This window comes from Carettochelys insculpta, chromosome 31 (assembly GCF_033958435.1).
Source record: "Carettochelys insculpta isolate YL-2023 chromosome 31, ASM3395843v1, whole genome shotgun sequence".
Classification (NCBI taxonomy): Eukaryota; Metazoa; Chordata; order Testudines; family Carettochelyidae; genus Carettochelys; species Carettochelys insculpta.
Window position 1 is genome coordinate 7,765,635 of NC_134167.1, and position 23,254 is coordinate 7,788,888.

A 23,254-nucleotide genomic window follows, 5' to 3' on the forward strand; every position below is an offset into this window, starting at 1 on the left:
AAGAAGTTTTTCCTAATGTCCATCCTAAGCCTCCTTTGCTGCAGCACCCTATTGCACTGAACAATTCTACTCATCATCGCTTACCCATCGAATCCTGTTTCTGGGATCAGCAAAGCCTCCTTCAGAGACAGAAATAGGGTCACTTCAGTGGAATGAAGACCCTGGAGCTACATTATTCACAAAGCATAGAGTACTCCAAAGCCAGCTCCAAAAAGAACCCCAGTTTAAAGGAAACGCTGCAGTACTCCCATGGATTTACGTATATAGATATATATTTAATTTACAAGTGACTATTGGGAATTTTTGAAGGGTTATTTCACATGGGAAAAAATGACAATCACCCTCATATTTACAAGCAAAACTACCTTGTAGAAAGCTCCCAGCAGCTAGCAGAAGATATGCACAGCATCATAACTACAAGGGCACCTTTGTACTTGACGCTATTTACACTGAGTAATGTGGAGAGCATCTCCATAGCTCACGGACAGCAAAGAGTCAAAGGGTTTGATTCTCATTTGCATTAAGGCCACTCTGCACTACTCTGGCAGTGTAATGCAGCCTTCGAGTGAATGTGAATTAGCCCTTTTCAGGCCCCTGTCCATGATTTCAGCAGTGAGACTCAAACCGCCAAAATATACCCTACTGCCACTTCAGACACCTTCCAGGGCTGTGATTTCGGCATGCAGTGAAACCTCTTGGGGCAACAACTCGGGAATGGGGGCGATTTGTAACTCTGAAAAGTTGGCAATTGAACAAAACCTGAATCTGGCTGCATAAAGGTTTACAGCCGCACGCTGACTTCACAGGGTCGTGCAGCTTTCCTAGGTAGAAGAAAAAGCCTGCTTTCCCTTTATTATTTTAGCAGTTTAAGTCTAACACAGTATTTCTGGTTCCAGATGAGGGCTGCGCTTGAGAGATGGGTCCTGAACTCTAGTGTTTGTAACTCGGAAGTTCTACTGGATTTCCATTCAGGTGCACAGCTGGTATCCGTACAGCTATTTCCAGGGACCTGCTATCACCATTTGGGTCTTGGGCCTGAAGATAGAGCTAGGGCTCAGCTTCTCTGCCTTATGTCTGGTCTAAACTAGGGATCAAAGTCAAACCCAGCATGTTAGTGTAGCTAGAATCGACATATCAGGATCAACTTTCTTCCCTGGTGTAGATCAGGGCTCTTCGGGCTTGTGCTGACGTTCCTTACTCCATGCATCAGCATGGAGTACCAGGGTCAGTGGCCAAGCCCAGAGAGATCAATTTTGCCTTGTCTTCACACATGCAGCAAAACTGATCCCCCTTGGGGCTGGAGCCAGGAAGCCTCCATGGGAGCTGGAATAAGCCCTGGTGCCCTGGTTTTTGGAGATGCTGAGCACCGTTAGCTCCCATTCAGCTGGCTGGGAGTTGCAAGCACTCGGATCCTAGCCTCTTAGATCCAGTGCCACAAAGCTATTTAGGCTCCTGACTGCAAGACCCATCTCAGAAACCAAGAATCATATGTGGAGCCCTCTTGGCTCAATCCTACTAGGTGTTCACTCCCAGGTGCTCTACCCCTTGCAGGATCCTGCCCCCAGTGCACAGTAGAGTCGTTTCAGGGGGCCCAGCCAGAGATTAGCTGGATTGTTGGTCCCTGTCCAAGTTTACATCTCCATTGGTGAGTGGGTACTAGCTAGAATAATACCTTTCATCCTGGAGAATCCCAAAAGGTTTGGCTGCCCAAATACATAAGAGCGCAGCTAAAGTGCAGCTGCCACTGGAGTGGATGGCTATAGCCAATTGGTACATATCGCACTACACAGCTGGAGGAGGTGGGCAAATCAGGCCAATCTCTGACTCTCGCCAAAAGTGCCAATGGAACGTTTATGCCCAGGCAGAGCAAAAAGAACCTTGCCTTGCAAAGGAGTCATCTTAATGGACCTCCATGTACCCAGGCTCAGGGATTCTATGCAGTGGTCCCCCTAATTTTTTCCATCCCTGTGTTGAATTAATTTTGTTATGTGCACTGAGGGAAGTGTGGATATGCACCACCAATAGAAACACAGGCTGCTGGCTGTTGGAGCTCTGCCAATCAGCTGGGAGGCATTTGACTCTCTCCTGGGTGGCTGCCCAAGTGCTCAGCTTAGAGGAAATACTGATTCTATGCATCCCCTTTGGCTAGACTGTCCTTGAGAGCTTTACAGATGTTTTAGGAAGTTGGCACATTTCAAAGTTAATGCTAATGCCATGCTGCTCTCCCCTGCAGCACTGGTTGTTATAAAGGGATGGTGGTTTTGACTCAACTACAACAGATCCAGTTTACTAAGGTCAGTTTCCTTTGTGATAGAAGAACAATTGTTTAAAATATTTTAATTAGCACTTTTGTCCACATCCTTCCTGTGCTCAGAACATCCCCACCCACTCAGAATTCACTTTCTCCTGATGCAAAGAGACAAATCCGCCATTTAGGTGACCAGCTCCCATAGAAATTAATGGAAGTGTAGGGGCCTCAACACCTTTGAGCAGCTGGGGGTAACTATTCAATGACTTGCCACGTCCCCCTGCCTACTTTTCTCTTATATGCATTGTTGTTTGTTAAATGCATTACTGCAGGCTCGTGCTGCAGGATCCAGGCCTTTTAAGGAATGTCTACGTAGCAATGAAAAACTCATAGATGGCCCGTGCCAGCTGACCTAGCTCAGGGACTGTTTAACTGTGGTGTAGACATTCAAGCTCAGGGTTTAGGCTCTACTTTGCAGCATCTTACACCTTGGGGTCCAGCTTGAGACTGGACTTTTATACCTCCATTAAACAGCCCTCAGCCAATGTTCTCTCTGTTCTTTTCCATCCATGTGCAGAATAAATTTTGTTCCATGCACTGTGCTGAAACACCTGGTGCTGGCTTTGGGCTGCGGGGGGCACTCTTCCAATCAGCTGGGTGGCATTTGAATCTCCCCTGGGTGGCTGCCTAAGTGCTCAGCTGACAGGGAGCATGGCCCTTAGCCCAAGTTCCACAAGCCCCAGGCTGGCCTAGGACAGCAGTGGGTTTGTAACTGCAATGCAGACATACCCTCTGAGCAAGGCCATCCATGTAATTTATGGGGCTCTTGGCAGCTGAAACCATCCCACTGACCGTGGCTTCTGGCGGGGGCTGGGTGGGGTCCCTTTGTTCACCACCACCACCCCACATGGATTCTACTAGAGCTTGGGACTGGGAGTATCCATCCCAGCCATACAGCTTCTGCAAGGATTCTGGAGTTTCCCCCACTCTGATAAGCATGGCTTCTACTGGGGCTTACAGGCTTCCCTGGGGGTGGTGGAACCACCAAAGCTGAAGGCCCTTCTATGCCCCATCTGTGGCAGGAGAGAGCCCTCAGTCAGCAGCTGGCTGCAGGCCGAGAGGAGCAAGGAAAACCTTGCAGGGCTGCCAGCAGCTGGAGAAAGCAGCCAGGGAGAAGCCAGCCAGGGCCCAGGCTGTGGAAGTGATTGGGCTGCCCTAAGGCACATAAGGCCATGTGGCTGCATAGGGGCACCTGAACCTTTGGTGCCGCAAAAGTTCAGGTGCTCATCTTAGCTGCATATTTCATGTTCACCTAAGGAGAGCCCTGCCTCTGTGATTCTCCAGCCTCAGCTGCATCCCCGCCCACGCTGGCATTGAAATTGGAGAGAAGATGAGGGAGTGATCTCAGTTGTGAGAGGCCTTTCGTCCCTCCAGCCTGGGCCCAGCAGTGGGTTCAGCTATGTTCTGGGCACACCGCAGCAACATTTGCACCAGGCAAGGAAAATAAAAGTCGCATCTGATGGACAGACTAAATGCTTCTGGGCAAAGCAATTCTCACACAGTCAGCCACCAGGGCCTGCTTCTCCCTACCTCGCCCCTGGTGGAGTCATTTATATGTGTGTATTCTGCTTCAGTAGCATTGTGCCACACAAAGAGACCCAAGCCCAGTGTATCAACCCCCTGTGCCACATTCAATGTCAATCCGCGTCTGGCAACCAAAGTGAAACTCCAGCTGCGTTCGGAAACATTCCATCTGAGGTAGAAATTTCTCTTGTAGTCTGTACAGGAACTGTCTTCCTGCCTTCTTCCCTTGTAGCATCCTTGGAGATAACACTCGTTGTTCACATTTATGTTGGTCAGTTCTGCATCTGACCAGAGTCCCGAACAGTACTCAAAGTCAGCTGCCTCTTATTTTCAGTCCAATGTCGCATCCCAAGGTGCGGAGGGTGTCTCTAGCCCTGACCCTAGACAGCCATCACAAGAGATACTGAAGTTACAGTAAGTGATCTAGGCCTGGCCTTCTAGGATCCAGGTGTCGTTCCAACACTTGTCAAGAGATCTTACTGAAAATAGCTAATGACCAACTACCTCTTTCCTACACATTTGCCATATGTACAGGAAAGATTGTTTTAAAACTTTCCTCCCCTATGTAACACTTTTCTTTAAGGTACAATTTCCTTTACAGTATGTCCAAGCCTGGAGAAACAGGCAGGAAATGAAGGTATGTACATTCAAAATACCTGAGTCAACATCAAAAGGAAAAGACTATGGATCTATGCATCTTAATTTCCCTTTTTCCGGTGGCCAGCAGCCAGCATACAAACTGCAAGTAACAGCCCAGTAGAGGGACTTTGACACATCCCTGGAAGAAAGGAAGAGAAAGAATTGATGGTCATTTGCAAGGAAAATAGTGAATGCATTCTGAACAGACACAACCTATCATCAAAACCACACTCAAGATGTTCGTTTCTTAAGCCCTGACAAAGCACAGAGCTTAAGCATATGGTTAACTTTAAGTCCATGCTTAAGTTCCATTAAAGTTCAAATAAATGCATCTTGTGAAAGAAAAAGTATATACACTATATAGTATATATACGTTAGCAGAATATAAAGCAACATAGCAATCAGTGGGACTACTTGCATGCTTAAAGTTGTGTGTGCTTAAGAGCTTTGTTGGATCAGGATCCAGACCATTCTCAGGAGCGTGCAGGGCTGTACTGAAACAGTGGGAACCTGCACTTCTAATGAGCCTCAGTGGCTGTAGCTGCTGCTAAGACAGCCCAGGCAAAGCCCAGAAAGCTTGACTCCTCGATTTCTGAACTTCTTCTAACCTGAAAATCTCATGGGAGCAGACTTCTCCTGAAAGCTTCCTGGTGCTTCCCAACTTCACGAGTCAAAATACCTCTGGATATTCTGGTGACATTTAACTACCTCTGTTTTCAGCCCAGACATGCCCCAGGAGACCCAGGAGCAGCACAAACAAATAAACCAAATAAAGGAAGAGAATTTCTTCCAGTCTCAGAAAAGATTCTCCTCCAAGTCAAAGGTTTGGGGTGGTTCTCATTAGAGCTAAGGAGGCCAATAATGATCAGATAAGGAGTCCTCTGTGCCTTCAGCTATTAGCATACATTTGGACTGAATGATCTTCAAGGTTCTGAAATGTTTGGATCTGACAATTTTTCCTAGTTCCGACTCTGACGTGGGCATACAAGCAGAGGTCCTGCTCCCTTCTTATGGGGAACTGCGCTCTGAAATCCCATTTTACACACTCTGGCCATTTGGAGCAAGGAGCATCAGCATTTTCTGACATTGTCCAAACCCAAACTGTGAATTCCAGACATTCCCTTGTCCCTGATGCTCATTTTATCCAAACTGATTTACAGAAATAAACACTTCTACAGCCTTCTGTCCCAAACGGTGCCAAAGCCTTTTGGCTCAGCGCCTGAAAGGCATTAAGTCTGCTAACTTCTACAGATTTCAGAGAAGTTAGAAAGCCAAATACGTTTGAGGATCTGTGACTTTGTCGAGCCCTACTTATTTCTGTATTATCTGTATGTACTAAACATCATTAGATACTGCAGTGGTAATTCCATACCAAGGTGGAAAGCAGTGACCATGGATTAGAAGGCAACTTCACTGGGATAAACAACTTCAGAAGAAAAATCCAGCCCATGGCTTCCTTGCCTGAACCCCATTTAAAGGTGAACAATTTCATTCACAAAGCTCAAATTTGTGACCAGATTTTCAAAGTGACATGGGCACATTGGGTTCAGGCGCTGTTGGAAACCTTACATCCGTTGTAAATGCTCAGCCTTTGGAAATCTGGCCCTGAGCTTTTCTGAAAACTTGACACTGCAAGTCGCTGGAATATAATAACATTTAACAAGGTGATAAAAAATCTATACTTACTTCTCTTTTTCCTGCCCTTTCCAGCATGCTCAAGGAGCTTCATTGAAGGTAAATCTTTAAAAACAAAGACAATAAATAATCGGGATATTTTACAGGCAATTTCTATCATTTACTTGTGTGTGTTTAATGGCCCCATTAACAGCCAGCAAACAAGTATGATTTATGGTGTCATTTGCTCAAAAATGCCAAAGAGCCATGTTAGAATCCTGAGGTCTGTGAGAGTTTTGCCATAGATTTCAATGGTACCAAGATTTCATCTTTGTCTTGCAGACCCTGAGCAATTGTATCGGGGTGATGTGTTTCACAGAGTAACTCTGCTTCATTTGAGCCAATTTGTGCTCCAAAACAAACACACCCTCGCTTCAAACTGACAAGCATTCAGTTTTCTCTCGCCTAGGAAGCCTCCCACAGCTACAGTCTCCCTGCACTAATTAGATGCTCCAGGCCCAAAACTGACTGCTTCTATGAGAGATTAATCAGGGATTATGTAATGGATTAATTCCTCATTAAAAGCCACTGCTCCTTTGAGGAGACTACATTATTGCTTCATGCATCTCTTCACTCCTAAGGCCTCTATGGTGCCACTGAAATGAAGCCCCTTTTATTTTAGTTTTCTGATTATTTCTAATTATTCATTTCTGATTTATTTCAGTGGTCTGTGTCACGTTGCAAAGTCTTCGAGTAGGTGCCTTATATTTCTCAGCGGTTTCAAAAAGCACCATTATTCTCTGGTGTTGCACTGACAACATGAGATGGAAAACTGAAGCCCTGAGTCAGACCCTTTACCGCTGACTGTGCTTCTGCTTCACTAAGGACTAAACAACATAACCAACAGTTCCTGAATGTCAGCTCCAGGAAAACTTGTCAATGAAAGGTCTATTTTTGACCAGCAACCCTCCCACCCTATTTTTTTTCAATTCAAAAATTCATTGAAAAGGGTTATGTTGATGTGGGGAGCAAGTTGAGTGTCTATAGAGCTGCTTGAAAACACGGCAGAATTGAAACATTTGGATGAAATTTCAAAATGTTGCAAACCTAGTAAAAAATCCTCAGACAAGCCCCTGGAACCATTTTAAATCAATTCTAGGACTCAGTTGGGACTCCACGGCATGTCCTGAAAATAAACAGTCTTATTAATCACCGTAAATAATAAAAGTAGTTATTAATTGTCAACTATTCCTACAAGCTTTGCATGTTGAATAGTAACAGAGAGTAAGCCGTGCTAGTCTATACACTATCAAAACAAAAAGCAGTCAAGTAGCACTTTAAAGACTAGCAAAATAGTTTATTAGGTGAGCTTTCGTGGGACAGACCCGCTTCTTCAGACTGGTCTGAAGAAGCGGGTCTGTCCCACGAAAGCTCACCTAATAAACTATTTTGCTAGTCTTTAAAGTGCTACTTGACTGCTTTTTGTTTTGATATTCCTACAAGCTTATGCTTTCAAAGCATCTGGTTTATTGGGTCACTGATCAGAAATGGATAGCGAGCTGATGAATGGAGTTTAAATACTGTGGTGTGATGGGGTTATGTTAGTAAATAGCTACAGCTAGGTATGTCGTCCATACTGAATCCAGCTAGCTGTAGTAGGAAATCTGCACATGTAAGGACTGACAGAGATTCAGGCTTGTGGCAATGCATCACCAGAGACCATGAGGCTTTGGAAGCCTTGTGATAGACACAACTGAACCATCACACTGAGTGTAACTAAAAGGCTTATTCCACCTCCAGAACTCAGCAAAGATACAATCAAAGCTCCTGGTATCTGCAAGAAGTTACTGGAGGTTCTGCATGTGTAAGAAAGACTAAACTCCAGCTTCTCCTGTTCTTTATGAAGGAAAGCCCTAATTTTTGTGTATTTACACAGTTAATACTATTTTTAGTAAAGCTTGCTGGAAAACATAAAAATCATGTTTTTCTGTGTATTGCTGAACTTATTGTTAGCTGATAGATCTCCCAAAAGCTCTAATTTTAACATAGATAGGGGCATCAGAAATCCTGACACAATTAGTCTGTATGAGACCAAAAAAAAAGGACTGGAGGCAGGGAATTGTAGCTTAAATGGTGGGTTTTTAAAGACAGGCACTTCACTGCCTTTAAAAACTTTAAAATGTGGTCCTCGTTTCCTTCCAGATATTAGTTACGCTCAGGGATTTCCCTAACAAATTCAATTTGGAAGTGATTACCTTGACTTAGAATTTTTCCCAAGGTGTCTCTTTCCACAGAGTGAAGTTGCTGTAACAGCATCAGCTGCTGGCCCAGGTATCTGCCAAATATCAGCAACTTCATCCATTGCTGGCAGAAGACACCCTTTTTCCGCCGATGGATAAACAACCTCCTGGGCAGTTTGCATTGTGCAAGCAGACACTGGGATTAACTGGGGAAAAGCATCCCCGGTGTGAAATGGAAATCTCTGCCTGCTTTAAATCAACCACTGACACTGAGCCTGTTCTGGAAGGGTGTCTGAGTCTCGGCAATGCTGCTTTTCAGACAGGGTGGCTGCTTATCCCAAGTTAGTTGACAGGCACAAGACAGACCAGCTCTATGCCCACCAGATGTTTCTGAACAGATCCTGGAATCTTGTTTATTTACATACTGGGAGATTTACCCAGTGTTGTTCAGTCCTTAACTTTATTATTATTATTATTTTTATTATTATTAATTATTATTATTATTAAATAAAGTGAAAATATCCATGTTTCTTTGAAATCATTGCTCTGGGATGGGGCTATGGAGGTTGCCTTCGGGAGAGAAGACTACCCCAGACTTCTCTCACCACAGCAGCTTGGCCCAGGTAAGAAGGGCACCTTTCCATGGCCGCTGCGCTCCATTGGGCACAATTGGAGGAGGCATCCACGTTGTCAGCAAACTATGAACTTTTCCGTGGCTTTCTGAGGAAGGGAAACAGCCAACAATGTCTCCTAACAAACTGAGCTTTGCTCCCCGCACCCACCCTAAGGTGCCTGAGGGGTGGGAGGCTTGGGGCTGGGACAGTCCCTGGCAGAAGAGCGGGGGGCGGTACTCCAAGATAGACCCTTTCACCCGCCTGGTGATTCTGTCTCTTTTCTGTATGGTTTTATGGGAAGCAATCCCATTTTAACCCCATCCCATTGTCCTCGCATGACCACCCCTGACCTTGCTTTAAGTTATGCTAAGAGGAAGCTGCCTGCTGAATTTAGTGGACCTAGCTCTTACCAGTTAGAAGGAGTTCTTGGACAGACAGACAGACAGACACTCTTTGAAATATATAGTCAATTATCATTGTTTTTAAAATGTTTTCTAGAGTCTGAACCTTGACTACCCTTCAGCCCTGATATTTGACCCCTGACAAAAATCATTTGACTACCCCCAGCTTAAATGCTTCCATGCGTGGAGCCAGTTCTGGCTTCTCCAAGCACCAGCACCTAGAACTTTGCACTGACCTCCTGCAAACCCTAAGGCTTGCCCCAGCTCAGCTCAATCTCCCCCCCACAACCTCCACCACCTTTCAGCATGTCTTGGTGTGGACACTGACACCTACTCTTCCAGCTGCAAACACAGTGTGATCTGGGTGCCCTGCACCTGGGCTTCCCGAAGAGGGCGCTGGGTATGACCATTCCCATTGCTGTGACGGTAGGAGAGGCTGATTTCCCCACTCCTGCTACTGGAGCGGCTACTGCTGCTGCTGCTAATTCCCCCATCCTCTTCCTGCCTGGGCTGCTGCCCCTGGGCTACAGGCTTGCTGTCTCCTGAGGAGGCTCCCTGAGAAGCAAAGGGGCATGGGCACTGGCTGAGGTCCCTGGAGATGGCATGCAGCATGCGGTCCATAGCCTGAGGAAAGCAAAGCAGCCTCCTGAAGGCGTTCCTGAAGTCAGGGCTACGGCAGTAGATGATGGGGTTGAAGGCCGAGTTGACGTAGCCCAGCCAGTTGAGGAAGAGGAAGACCGGGCTGGGGATGAGGGACCTGTAGAAGACCTTAACAATGTTGGCCACAAAGAAGGGCAGCCAGCAGAGGGTGAAGGTGCCCATGATGATGCCCAGGGTCTTGAGCGCCTTGTGCTCCTTCATGGCCAGCAGCCGAGAGGGTCTTCTCCTGCGGGTGCCCTTGGCACCCAGGCTGGGGGAACCCTGCAGGAAGCGGACCTTGTCTCGCTCGATGATCCGGATCTGCCGGGTGGCCACAGCAAAGACGCGTGCGTAGACAAAGAGCATGACCAGCAGCGGCACGTAGAAGGAGATGATGGAGGAGAGGATGGCGTAGGGCATGTTGGTGACAAAGTCGCAGCATCTTGGGTTCTGGTAGCAGCGCAGTGCATCCTCATCTGCCCCGTCCCGCCACCAGTGGTTCATGATAGGCAGGAAAGAAATGAAGGCGGAGATGGCCCAGACCAGGCATACCACAGCCCGTGCCCTGCCCTTGGTAACCAGCACCTCATACTGCAGGGGTGAGGTGATGGCCAAGTACCTGTCCACAGCAATGGCACACAGAGTCTCGATGCTGGCTGTGACACACAGCACATCCAGCGACGTCCACAGCTCACACACTGTGGTGCCGTAGGGCCAGTGGCCACTCAGCACAATGGTGGCCCCGGGCGGCACCACCAGCAAGCCCATGATGAGGTCGGCGGAAGCCAGCGAGGTGACAAACACATTTGTCATGGTCTGCAGGCGAGGCGTCTTGGCAATGGCTAGGATCACCAGCAGGTTGCCAGCCGCGATCACCAGCACAATGAGGCTCAGAGCGGCCCCAACGGCCCACTGCCGGCTCAGGCTGGAGGCTCCCGTGCAGTTGGCAGCTGCGTCCTCCCAGGAGGTGATGTTGCCCTGCGACCAAGATGCCATCTCAACTGGGCAGCTACGTGCGCCCCTCTCTGCGCACTCCAAGCCGTGCGCCCCTGTCTCAGCGCCTCGGCGTGCGCTCCTTTCCAAGCGCGTCTTGCCGTGCGCCCCTCTCCAAGCGCGCCTCGCCGTGCGCCCCCAGCTCTCCGTGGGAGGGCCAGCTTTTAAGGGCAAACTCCCCGCATCGCTCGGAGTTTAGGCTCCGTGTGAGCGGTTGCTTGAGCCCGTGCCATCTCCCCGGACGCACTGAAAAAAACTGCAGAAGGGGATGGGCTACCTCCTTCCACACCCCGGTGGCACGGCTGGGAGGAGGAGCACTTAAAGCCACAGGACAGGAGGGCTGCCTCACTTGTATGATCATAAGGAAAAAAGACGCCGCCAAGAACACGCCCATTGGCGTCTCTCTTCCCTTCCCTCCTTGCTCCAAAGCCCCCGCGAGGATTTTAAATATTTTGATGCCAGCCTTGGCTCCCCCCTCCGTTCCCTGCACCCTGTCCTGAGGCTGAGAATTTAACTATCAAGGGCAGACTCCCCCGTGGGCACCGTGCCTGGCAGAGCCCCTCAGCCGCCGCACAACAAGCGACCTCCCTCTGGCTGGCGGGCTACCGCCGCAACTAAAGACAGACGGATGAACGTCCACCCTACCCGCGGGACAGACGCGCGCTCAGAGCCCCCAACACCCCGGCGCCTTATCCGCCCAAATCACCTGTGGAGAAGCGAAGCACTGAGGGGGCTGAGCCAGAGCGACGGGTGGCTGCGTTTGACTCCGCGTTAGTCCCCTGGAACCCGCGGCGGAGCAGGACCTCCGGGAGCGAAGCCTGGCAGAGAGCTCCGAGAGCACCCGCCGGTCTCCCATGCGCCCGGCGCGCCCCTGCTCCTAGAAGCGCAGAGCGTTGGGCCGCTTGGTCCGGCTCCCAATCGCTCTTCCCTGCAACAGACAGCCCCGCCTGTACGCTGATGCCTTGTCCCGGCCTCTGCCGAGCTCAGGCGCTTCCCGGGGAAGCTGAGGCAGGGTCGGGACAAGGCGACGCCCGTTGCGCACGTCCCAGAGGTGCGGCGGGTGAGCCAATTGCTCCTGATGGCGCTCCGAGGGAAGGGGCAGACAGAGACGGGCTGGGGGGTGGAGGGGCCGTTTGAATCTCTGGTGGGAACTGGACTGGGGATCGCTCTGCAGGAATGAACTCCTCCGCGCCTTGCGCTGCGATGGATTCCCAGCCCGTAAGTCTCGGCGGGGGGAATGGCCTGTTAGAGAAACGAGCCGACGGAAATCCCTAGGGCGTGCAGTGCCAGCTCCTGGGCTGGTCAGCCCCTCTGGGCTCCAGCGCAACGCCTGTGCGCTCTGTCCCACGGGCTCCCCGGACCTTTCCCCACACCCCGCCTCGCGTGAGGCCCTGGGAATGAGTCCAGGCCGGCCAGGAGCTCTGTGAGCCTCCCAGTCAGGGATGCAGGCCGGGACCGGTCCTCAGTCCCGGGCGGCAGGACTAGACCCACCCATTGTCCTGATCAGGGTACCCCGGCTTTAATGTAGCCCCGCCCAGCAAATCGGGAGGGGCTTGCCATTGTGTCCAGCACACCGGACTCGATCATCCTTGGATCAGGATCATCCTTCATCCTTCCACTCCCTAGTGTGAATCCCCTGCTGGAGCAGGCACCAAAGTGATCCCCTGCTGGAGTGGGCACCAAATGATCTGCTGGAGCAGGCACCAAAGGCACAGCCACACTGGCTGAGATAGTATCAGAGGGGTAGCCCTGTTAGTCTGGATCTGTAGCAGCAACGAAGGGTCCTGTGGCACCTTATAGACTAACAGAAAAGTTTAGAGCATGAGCTTTCGTGAGTTAACTCACTTCTTCAGATGGCTGAGATGTATCCAGAACTCACCTTGTGGGGTTGATAACCAGCCCACCTCCACCCCCTTGGTCCCTGCACAGTCCCTAGGAGGGGAGAAAGATGCCATCACATCCCCCGTTTGGGCATAGTGGCATCATTCCAACATTAGCTGAGGATCTGGCCCCTGGCTCAGTTTAGTTGCCTGTGACACCAGCCACATAAGGGTGCAGTCCCTACCCAAGCTCTGGGCTAGATCACTAAATGACTGGCCACTGTACTTTGATGTAGTGCCCCTGGTTCGCAGACTGGCGATCTGGACTGTTTTCTCTCCCCACATGCCAGATTCCTCCGACAATTCCTATGCTGAAGGATGCTGCATCTCAGCAGCTTCCTGATGATAAGGGTGCCAGTATCAGGTGCTTACTGGGGTTGCTCGGACTCTGCATTCCTGCCTGAGTTACTCAAAGCAAGCCCCACATTTGCAGCTGGGACATGTACAGTCAGGGTGTCTGACAGACTTGCTGGCCCACTGACAAAGTGGGAGGGAGGCTGGCAACATGCTCCTGGAATGGGCAGGGGTTGGGAGGTAACCTCCCACTGCCAGACCTTCAGCATTGCCCAGGGCTCCAGTAGAGGTGACAGCAGGAGTGGCTGGGAGCCCCAGGCCCTTCTGGATCACTGGGCCCCCTTCGCTCCCCCACTTGGGAGGGCCTGTATACAGCACAACCTGTGAGTTACAACCCCTCAGGAATGGCTGTTGTTCCTAACTGGGAAATGGTGGTAACTGAATAGAAGTTCACACCTGAAAACTGACATTGCAGCCTTGAAGTATTACTCTGCAGAAGAGAAATGCTGCTTCTCCTTTGCTCCAGTAGTTTTCATTTCACAGGGGATTTGCTGGATTGCTCTCTCTCTCCTCCCTGCTGCTGTGTACTCGCTGTGCTAAATGAGGGGCATGTTAACTAGTCAGTTTGTAACTCTGAGACTGGTAAGTTCTCCCCTACATCTACCAGCAATAAAAGGCCTGTGGAACTGAGTCTCAGAACCGAGGTCATTTGACTTGATTTGGCCTGGGGCTAAGAATAGCAGTGTAGACCTGTGTTCCCTGTACCCTGAGTGCTTGGGCAGCCACTCAGGAGAGATTCAGGTGCCACCCTGCTGACAGCATGTGTTTCCATTGGTGGTGCACATCCACAAAGCCTTGGTGCACATAATGTTTATTCTGCACATGAATGGAAAAATAGAGGGAACATCGGTATGGTCCAGGCTGGGATGGTCTCAGAACCCAAGCTGCAGGCTGAGCCCAAATATCGCCACTGCTATTATTAAGCCTGCAGCCCAAGCCATGGATTCCCAAGTCTCTTGCCACTCAGGCTCTGAGGCTTGGTGCTGGGGTGGGGGTGAGTTCCTTGCAGTATTGATGTTCCCAGCCTTTATCCAGCAAAGCACTTCAGCACTTGTGTTTGGCAAATCCCTCTTTTCTTGCTCCAACTGCAGTTGTTGCTTGGGGTAGGGTGGCTGGGAATCATGAATGTGCTGATCAGAGAGAGTCCAAAAAGGGGGACATTCTGGAAAAAAAAACCCTTTCTTCTTTCTTTTTTAATTTAAAACATTCAGCATTTTGACTAGTCACAGTTTTGATGTTCAAAAAATATTTTTACCCACTATCTCATGGGTGGAAATTGCAAATATTTTGCCCAGCTTTTTTTTCATGTCAATGACATTTTGAAAAATGTCAACCAGTGCAAATTCTGAGTGGATGGCACCTCACATTCACTTTTTCCTGGTGTTAATGAGCACATCAGGTGCAGAAAAAAAACAAAAACTGATTTCCAAACATTTGCATAGCTCTATTGAAATAAATAGGGCCACTCATGTCTCAAGCTGGGTGTGTGTTTAAGAACTTTGCCAGAGCCAGACCTAGGATTCTGTTCCTCCTCTGAAACTCTCCTGGTTAGTTTCCTGAGTGGGTAGGTTTTGCACGGCTGTTTGTGCAGATTGTGGAATTTAGAAGACACAAGACCTCTACCTATGGTAATTTAAAGCAAAAAACTATTCACTGTTCATAATAAATTATTCATTTTCTCGATTCATGAATTATCCATGAGCAGACTTTGATTTTTTACAACTATTTTTGTTTTTCAGAATAGCCTAGGAACATATGAATCAGACACTTTTATGTCCTCATTTTTTGTTTTTTCTTTTTCTTAAATTATTTGGTGTAGTTGAATCTTGGACTTATTATTTGCGCTATAGTTGCCCATTTAAGTCACAGTAAGTTTCTTCTACGTCATGATGGATTATGGTCACAGGAGGAGAGAACTCAAAACATATTCAAGACAGAAGTGCAAACAATTCTAGGCTTTACCTTCACATGAACAGGAGTTCAGAAGATTTTTCATCTTCTGCAACCCAACTGCACTCATAGGAATGCTCCTAGGAGGTAACAATGAAGATAAGCAGTTTAGTGGCTGTGACACTGGAATGGGAGTCAGAATTGGGTTCGATTCTCAATTGATCTGGGGGCAACTCACTCTGTGCCTCTCTTTCTCCACCCTTTTTGTGTGTCTCATGTCTATATATAGTGCGGTGGGTTCATCAGTGCAGGGACTGCGTGTCATGTGTTTATGCAGCACCCAGCACAATGGGTCACCAGGTGGCTGCTCAGCATTACTCCTGTAATTTAAACAATAAAAATAATTGCCATAGGGAAGCTTTGTTTTGTGTCTTACAAACCTTCCCAAACATAGTCTAACATTTCTAATGCTGTTTGCTTTCTCCTATGATTTCCTGCTGCCAGTGAGTTCCCCCTGCCTGCTCGTCTTTAGTCCAATGGCAGCAAAAAATAGATGCTGGCACATTTTGAGTGCTCTGTCATGAAAGCTCTCCCCAGTGTGCCAATTTCAAACTCATGTACCACAAGCTTTGTGTTCATGTCCGCTTGGATCATTGAAACTGCCACCTTCACCTTTGCTCTGTTTTAGCAGCTGGGCAACTTTGGTTTGCCCACAGTTCTTCCTTCACCTTTGATATGACCTAGGGCGACCGCATCTCCCTGTCCCAAATATGGGACAGGGAGATGAGAGGGGAGGAGCAGCTCTTCCCAGCTGCACCAAGCCCCAGGGAGCCGGTGCTCCCTGCCCCTCCAGCCCCAGGGAAGCGGCTGCCATGGGCCCGCCTGGAGCCCCAGGAGATTGGTGACCCGTGGGCACTCCCAGCCTGGAGCTCTGAGGCAGCAGTAGCCCAAGAATCTCAGGGCTGTGGAGGCCTGGAGCCCCGGGAGAGCGGCAGCTGAGGGCATTCCCATCACCCCCAGCCTCCAAGGGCCTAAATACTGGACAATTCATCCCTTTTAAAAAATAAGTTGGGATGCCTTTTTCGTGTCCCAAATACGGGACCCTCCAGCCAAATACGGGAGGGTTTGTCACTCTATATAGCCCCACTCAGAACTGATTAAGGAAACTGTTCCTTCTAGTATCATCAAATATCTGTGGCTGGTCTAACCAGAGTTCTTCTGAACCTGGATAAGGTCATCATGTCCCCATTGCTGCCTTTAGGGTTGCACACATGTCCTTGCAAGAGCTCCTGGGAGTACTTCAGAGACCAAAGCCGGCTACAAATAACTCTAGGAACTGCTCGAATGCTGACTTCATTGTGGATCATCTTTAACAACACTAATGCTTGATAAATGGGGTGTGCTTGGGATGTATTCTTGCATGCATGTATCCAATGCCAGATGTTTCAGTCTGAACAACAGCTTTGGATCCTAATGTCTGCAGTATAATCTGCCTTCCACAGGGGAACAATTGATATTGCCTCATTGTTTCCTTGTGCTCCCTTGTTTGTCCATATCCAGCTGTAATTTCTTGCTTTATGCTTAGATTGGAAGGTCTTTGGGGCAGGGACTCTTTTTGTTTTGTGTTTGTATAGCACCCAGAACAGGGGGATCCTGAGTCAGGACTGGGCTCCTTCATACCACAATCATACAAATAAAATAATCATCATCATCCCAGTGTTGTAATATGACCGCAAATAGCCTTTTAGGCACACACACACAACATTGATTGGAACACACATATGCACTGGAGTTGTTTGGAATATTTCTGGCTAAACATTTCTTCCTACAAAAAAAAATACTGTTTTGTCAAAGCTGAAATGTTTCATGGGGATGTATCAGTTTCCTTAAAATTCTTCATCACGAAGATTTCTGAAGTCTCAAGTCTCTGCCAGAGACAGAGACAGAGCTCTGAGTCCAATATCTGACCTTTCCAACACAATTCCATCTTGCGATGCATCTGAAAAATTTCATCTCATTCCAAAGCCAAATGAAAACAAGTTTTGGCTTCTCAAAAGTTGTCACGAAATGGAATTGTTGCTCCCCAGCACCCGGCTGTACAAATACTGCGTGGGAGAGGCAATTAAATAATATTTTCCAAGGCACAGAGAAAGATGGAAACTGGACATTCAAAGCGCAGTCTGTGGCATGTCTTTGCCACTCTCCTCCATAGAGATAAAATAGTTTGCATGGGGGATCAAAATCTGCTGCTGCTGTTAGACCACCTAACCACACAGGGTCTCATCCACTGTACCCAGTTGCTTCAGTATCTTCCTCTCAGACTTGCAGCTGGAGAATCTAAAGTTTAACTGGGAAATGACTCACCCAAGGTCACATACAGAATTCAAGGGAATGCAAGAAGCAGAACCCAGATTCCCCGTCCCCAGCTCCGCTCCTTGAATCCTCCTCTAGCTCCATCGTCAGGTATCAGAAATGAAGCTGATCAAAACAGATGCGTCATATCTGACTGTACACTGATGGCTGGCAGGTACATCCTACACCCTGTATTCAGTGTTCCCTGTAAGCTGCGTGCTTGGGCGGCCACTCAGGAGAAATTCAGGTGCTGTCCAGCTGAAAAGCAGAGTGCCCATAGCATCCGTAATGGACCTCATGTTTCTATTGGTGGTGCATGTCCACACATGCCTTAGTGCACATAACAAAACTTATTCTGCCCATGGATGTAAAGAATTAGAAGGACTCCTGCCCATATTGATGAGTTCTATAGCTTAGGCTGAGAAGTCAGTAATGCAACATTTCAGTTCTGTTGCAATTGTCAGGAATGCTCCCATATGTGCGACTTTGGCACGGGACAGGGCTGGCTGCCATCCAGGCGGATTTATAAACACTTAATACCCCCTTAGGCTTGTTTGGAGTGCAAAACATTGTAAAGGCTCTTTAAAGTCTGCTGTTAGTCCAAGAGGCAGAGGGGAGAGGAAAATAATCAAAGCAGCCCCTGGTAACACAGAGCCCAGGTCTGTATACCCAACCCAGGGGAATGCCACCTCTAAAAGGGAAAAAGTCCACAGGGCAATGCTTAATTTGTGCCAGGGCCTGGCAGTTCAGAGCTCTGGTACCTCCAGACCTGGCAGATCAGAGCTCGGGTACCTTAGGGTTTGGCACATCAGAGCCTCGCACATCTGGGCCTGGCAGTTCAGAGCTCTGCACCTCTCTGGCCCTAGCAGTTCAGAGCCCCAGTACCTCTGGCCCCAGCAGTTCAGAGCCTGGCATCTCTGGACCTGGCAGGCCAGTTATGAATGTAAACAAATGTCATGAACACCATCACCTCTTCCATTACAAACTAAGCAGTACCACAGGGTCATCCGCATAGCTCCCTTCTCTTTCTCCCCTTTGTGGTGAGGGGTTTGCAGCCACTTGCAGAGCTGAACACTGGCTATACAGGGAGCCCAGCCTTTCCTGTTGCTGCCCTACCTCTCCCCCTTCCCCAGCAGAACAGGTCCTGAAGGAGTCCTGCTGCCTTTGTACCTTCCAGGCTCCCAGAAGGGGCAGAGAAAGCCTCACAGCACCGAGAAGCACCAGGAACTCCCCTTTATTTCCTGCCTAAAATCTGCCCTAGTTGCAGAGCACCCTGGTATCTTTCCTCCTGCCATTACACACCATGGCTATAGCTATACAAGAAGCATCTGTTGACAGACATTTCTGTCGAAAGAGATTTTTCGATAAAAAATCTGTCAACTGCCCATTTGCTCTCTCAACAAAACAGCCAACCAGAAGCACAGCAGACAAGCTGCCCAGTGTCCTGAAAGGCCTCTTGGTCAACAGAAGGCCCCCCCAAGAGCATCTACACAGCTTTTTTGGTCAACAGTATAGGTCTACAAAGGCGCTCTTCCTCATCTGGGAGAGGCAGACAGTTGTTGGTAGAAGTGCCGAGTTTTGTCAGCAGACTGTTGACAAAACATATTTTGTGTGCGGACGTGTAGCAAGTTGCATTGACAAACCTCCAGTTTTGGCAAAAAACTCGCTTCTATAGCCATAGCCCTTCTGTCCAGGGAGAAAAGAGCATTCTGCCGACATTCGTTTTCCATTCCCTCCAAACTTGGTCCCCTCTGCCAATGGAAGGGGGTGGGGTTGCCGGAGGAAGTGCAATTTTTTTCCAAACAAGGCACTGCCTGAATTTGAATTCTCTTTCCCGTGCCATTACAAGAGACTGCAGAGCCTTCTTCCCCACGTGCTGCCTCTGCAGGGTGAAGGGAGGGATACCAGAGATCAGAGGGAAAGAGATGCTGCTGATGGCTTCATAGTCAATTTTACAGTTTAATGACTGCTTGTGGGAAGAGACTGTCCACCCAGCAATGACATGGGACCCTGGAAAACAATCCAGAGCTTGACATTCATCTTAGTGTAAATAACGAGATAAAAGCAGAAGCAGATGTTTGGTTTGAGATGCTCAGGCAATTCCTGGAGACACACGTGAAATCCTGCCTCTCCTGCTGTCTTTGCAAATAAACCAAGTGCCTCCAGAGGAATACATAATGTCCAAAGTGTAGAAACTGGTTCCCTTTAACTCATGGTGTGAACTCCACTCCCCAATGATTACAAAGTTTCTACCAAGTTCCCCATAGGAACTTTCAGGCTCTGTAGGAGACAATATTATTGATTTTAAACCCCATTTTTTCAGCAATTCACGTACACACTTCCTGCTAACTCACAGACAGGTCAATGCTAGCCAGTAACATACTTTTTCTATTGCAAAATGTCCAAGGATCCACTTAGATGATGTCATCAAAGTGCTTGTATTAAATATGGAAAAGAAATTCCAAGTGACTATCTATTTTAATGAGCAATCCCCTGTCAGCCCAGTTCCACACAAAAGTAATTTATGAAATGCGAGTACAAGACAGAACTTTAGTTCCAACATTGGTTACTGTTTTCCAGGCACTTTAGCCAAGAGGAACTTTGCAGTACATGAGCCTACAGTGTGAGCTACTTAACTATGTAGTGTCTGGCTACTGATATCTACCAATATTGTCTCCTACAGAGCATAGATATTACTATGGAGCCAGCTAGAAGTTTTAGAAGTTCCTACGCCTGGAGCCAGCTAGAAGTTTTGTCCCAAGAGAGAGTGAAGTGGAGGAGACTTGTAGATGACCTCTGCTCCACGTGGAGAACAATGGTTAAGTAGTAGTAGTACTAGTTATGTAACGGACAGCAAGCATCTATCACTATCTAGTCATGTTATATCTCCACCCACTTCCTCTTTGATGCTGTGACTCTGCGCATGGGGGTGTGTGTCCGTGTGTGAATTCTCTATCTTCCCTATATGGATGTTTCTGGTGCACAGTAAAAGGTATGAAATTTGTGCTAATGTAGTCTTGTTTGAAGTAGGACCATAATAGCATGAACCAGGTCCCTTTTACTTTGTGCCAGCAGCAACAGCATGGGGCAGTTAGATAGCAACAGTTTGATGCCATCAGCCATTCAAACCCCATAGGCTTCATAGCAGTGAAGACAAGCCCTCAGTCTCTCAGGACCTATCTGCACAATAGGCATGACAGCTCTGCCCTGCTTCACTGAGATGAAATGAGGATAAATTCATTAAATACCATGAAGTGCATATATATTACCATGGAGATGGGGCAAGGATAAGCAAGAGATTGAGAAATCATACACTGGAAGTCAGCATGGTGGGCCCCCTACCAGAAGACTGGCCCCATCATATGAACAGATAGGGGTGTGTACAATGTTAGTTGGGAAAAGACATCTTCTCACAGAAAAAAAATTGACAATGTGTTTTTGTTTTTTTGTTATAAAAGAACATTTTTGATTAAAATGGGCTTTTTTCCAAAAGCTAAAAACAACTCCACTTTCTCAAAAAAGTTTTCCATTGAAAACAAGCCTTTAGATGGACTATTCCAAGCAAGCGCCAGGGAGCAAGGGGACAAGTTGTGTTACTGAAAGTCCCGCAGTTGGACAGCTTCAGGGTAATCAGCCCTTCCCTTGAGAAATTCCCTTTCATAAAACCTGCAGCCAGTATCACCATGAAATCCAGTCTGGTCCAGTCCCTTATTTTAAAAGCAGTGCTACGCATGCAAGCTCTTCAGGGTATTTTTGGTCTCTTTCACACGTACTAACTATCCTTTCTATGGTGACAAACTTCAGAGGGGTAGCTGTGCTAGTCTGTTTCAGCAAAAACAATGAAGAGTCCTGTGACACCTTAAAGACAAACATATCTATCTGAGGATAAGCTTTCATGGGCTGGAACTCACTTTGTCAGATGCATGAAATGGAAACTTCAGTTTGGCTTAGATATATATACACTTACACAAAGATATGGGCTGTGTTACGTTACTGTGTGGAGGAGCAGTGCATAGCGAGGTCAATTCAGTTAGGATGGATGTGGCCCATATGCAACAGCTGATGAGAAGGTGTGAATACCAAAAGAGGGGAGATTAATATGGGTAATGAATTAGCCATTCCCCGTCTTTAATCAGAACCAGTCCCATACTATGAAGCTTGCATATGAATTCAAGTTCATTCAAGTGCGTTACTGGCCTGGTCTACACTAGGGGCTAAAATTGAATTAAAAGGTCTTAGGTCAACCAAGAATCTTCATCACAGCACTCAATAGGCTGATTTTAAGGGGCTCTTAAGGTCAACTTTTGTACTCCCAAGTTCACCTAAAGTAATGCCAAAAATCCATTTTTCAGTGTTGACTTATGCAAGTGCAGACATCAGCGTTATTAACACTGATTTTATTTGCCTCTGCAACTATCCCGCAATGCTCCTCGATGAGTCTTTTCTGGTCATCACTTCACGTCCACTGCTCTCCAGGTGAGCAGGAAGTAGGTGACAGGAGGCAGTGGTCCTCAGCCTGGGAATTTTAATTCATTTCCTTTCCTCTTTGGACAGCATGGCGAGCAGACCTCAGGAGCACACCTACTAGCCATGAGTCCATAGAATCACAGAATTCTAGGGGTGGAAGGGACCTCAGGAGGTCATCGAGTCCAGCCCCCTGCCCAAAGCAGGAGTTCCCACAGTCACAAAAGAGTCCCAGCATGGAGCCATCAGGAGATCCACAACCTCATTGCTGTGGGTGGGTGTGGGATAAGCTATCCTCATGCAGCTCAAAACCAGCAAAAGAAATGCCAGTATTTAAGCGAAGATATCACAAGGCATGATTCAGAGAGGGTACATCAGGGATGCTCAGCAGTGCTGTGTTAAAATCAAGGAGATCATGCAGAATTACAAAAAAAACCAAAAAAACAGAGAACCTAATGGCTGGTCTGGGTCATCCCAGAAATGCTGCTATTATGAAGAGCTGCATGTTGTTCTGTGGACAGACCCAACCTTTTCCCCCACAAAAATGCATTGACTCCTCAGTATGTGTTGCTTGCCAGGGTGACAAAGCAGGGTCTGAGGTGGTGGATGAGAAAGAGGTGGGAATTTTCACATCCCCAGCATTGATTTTCTGGTCAGGGAAGAAAGTACCACTATAGACCCTTCTAAGCAGACCAGAATTCCTAAAAATTCATGAGTCTTGCACCCCTCCTGACTACCCCACGTTGATGTTGGTGAAACAACCATTGCAATCCACCTGTGCCTGCAACATGATAGAGAAGTACCTCTGATGATTAATGTACCCTGAGGTTTGGTGGTCCAGTGCCAGAATTTGGATGTGCAATCCATCTATGGCCCCTCCACCATTAGGGAATCCCATGGCAGCAAATCCGTCTACTAGGTCCTGCACATTCCCCAGAGTCACTGTCTTTTGCAGGAGAAGGTTACCAATCACCTTGGCTAGCTGGATGACAACAGCCCCCACTCTACATTTGCCCACTCCAAATTGACAGAAAGGTAGCATTAAAATACCGGTAGGAGAGTACATCAGTCTCCCTGGTACTCAGTAACAGACTTGAAAGTTGCCCTAATTCAGAAAAAAAACTTCAAAAACAGAGTGCAGTGTGACACTGCAGAACGGGAACTCATATGCAAACTTGATGCTATCAGACTGGGTCTGATTAGAGACTGGGAGTGGCTGGCTCACTACAGAAGTAATTTCCCCTCTTTGGATATTCACACCTTCCCATCAGCTGTTGGGAATGGATCACCTCCACTCTGAGTGAATCGATAGGGAAGAGCAACAAGAATAACTAAAGGCCTA

The 23,254-nt window shown here is 47.9% G+C and overlaps 1 protein-coding gene across 3 annotated transcripts; it reads right to left on the reverse strand.

The window, feature by feature from the left end:
• Positions 1-228: 228 nt before the first annotated feature.
• ADRB3 (adrenoceptor beta 3) lies at positions 229-11,183 on the reverse strand. Of its 3 annotated transcripts, XR_012642951.1 has the most exons (4): positions 9,675-11,183; positions 6,158-6,211; positions 4,489-4,610; positions 229-4,212 (listed from the first exon to the last, which is right to left on the reverse strand). XR_012642951.1 is itself a non-coding variant. In XM_074981707.1 (3 exons), the coding sequence occupies exons 1-2, from the start codon at positions 10,973-10,975 to the stop codon at positions 6,187-6,189; spliced, it is 1,326 nt and encodes a 441-aa protein (XP_074837808.1). In that variant the 5' UTR covers positions 10,976-11,183; the 3' UTR covers positions 229-4,610; positions 6,158-6,186. The 3 variants fall into 3 exon arrangements, 2 of the variants coding, with proteins under 2 accessions (XP_074837808.1, XP_074837807.1); XM_074981707.1 differs by having other exon boundaries at positions 229-4,610; XM_074981706.1 differs by lacking the exons at positions 229-4,212; positions 4,489-4,610 and adding an exon at positions 7,193-7,271 and having other exon boundaries at positions 6,188-6,211.
• Positions 11,184-23,254: the final 12,071 nt, after the last annotated feature.

Bases quoted from the DNA above. Each gene is read 5' to 3' on its own strand.
- ADRB3 (XM_074981706.1), bottom strand. From the start codon at position 10,975: ATGGCATCTTGGTCGCAGGGCAACATCACCTCCTGGGAGGACGCAGCT. The intron at 7,272-9,674 runs GTAGGTGTCAGT...GTTTATTTTCAG, and splicing joins CTGTGTTTGCAGCTGGAAGA to GACATGCCGTGGAGTCCCAA.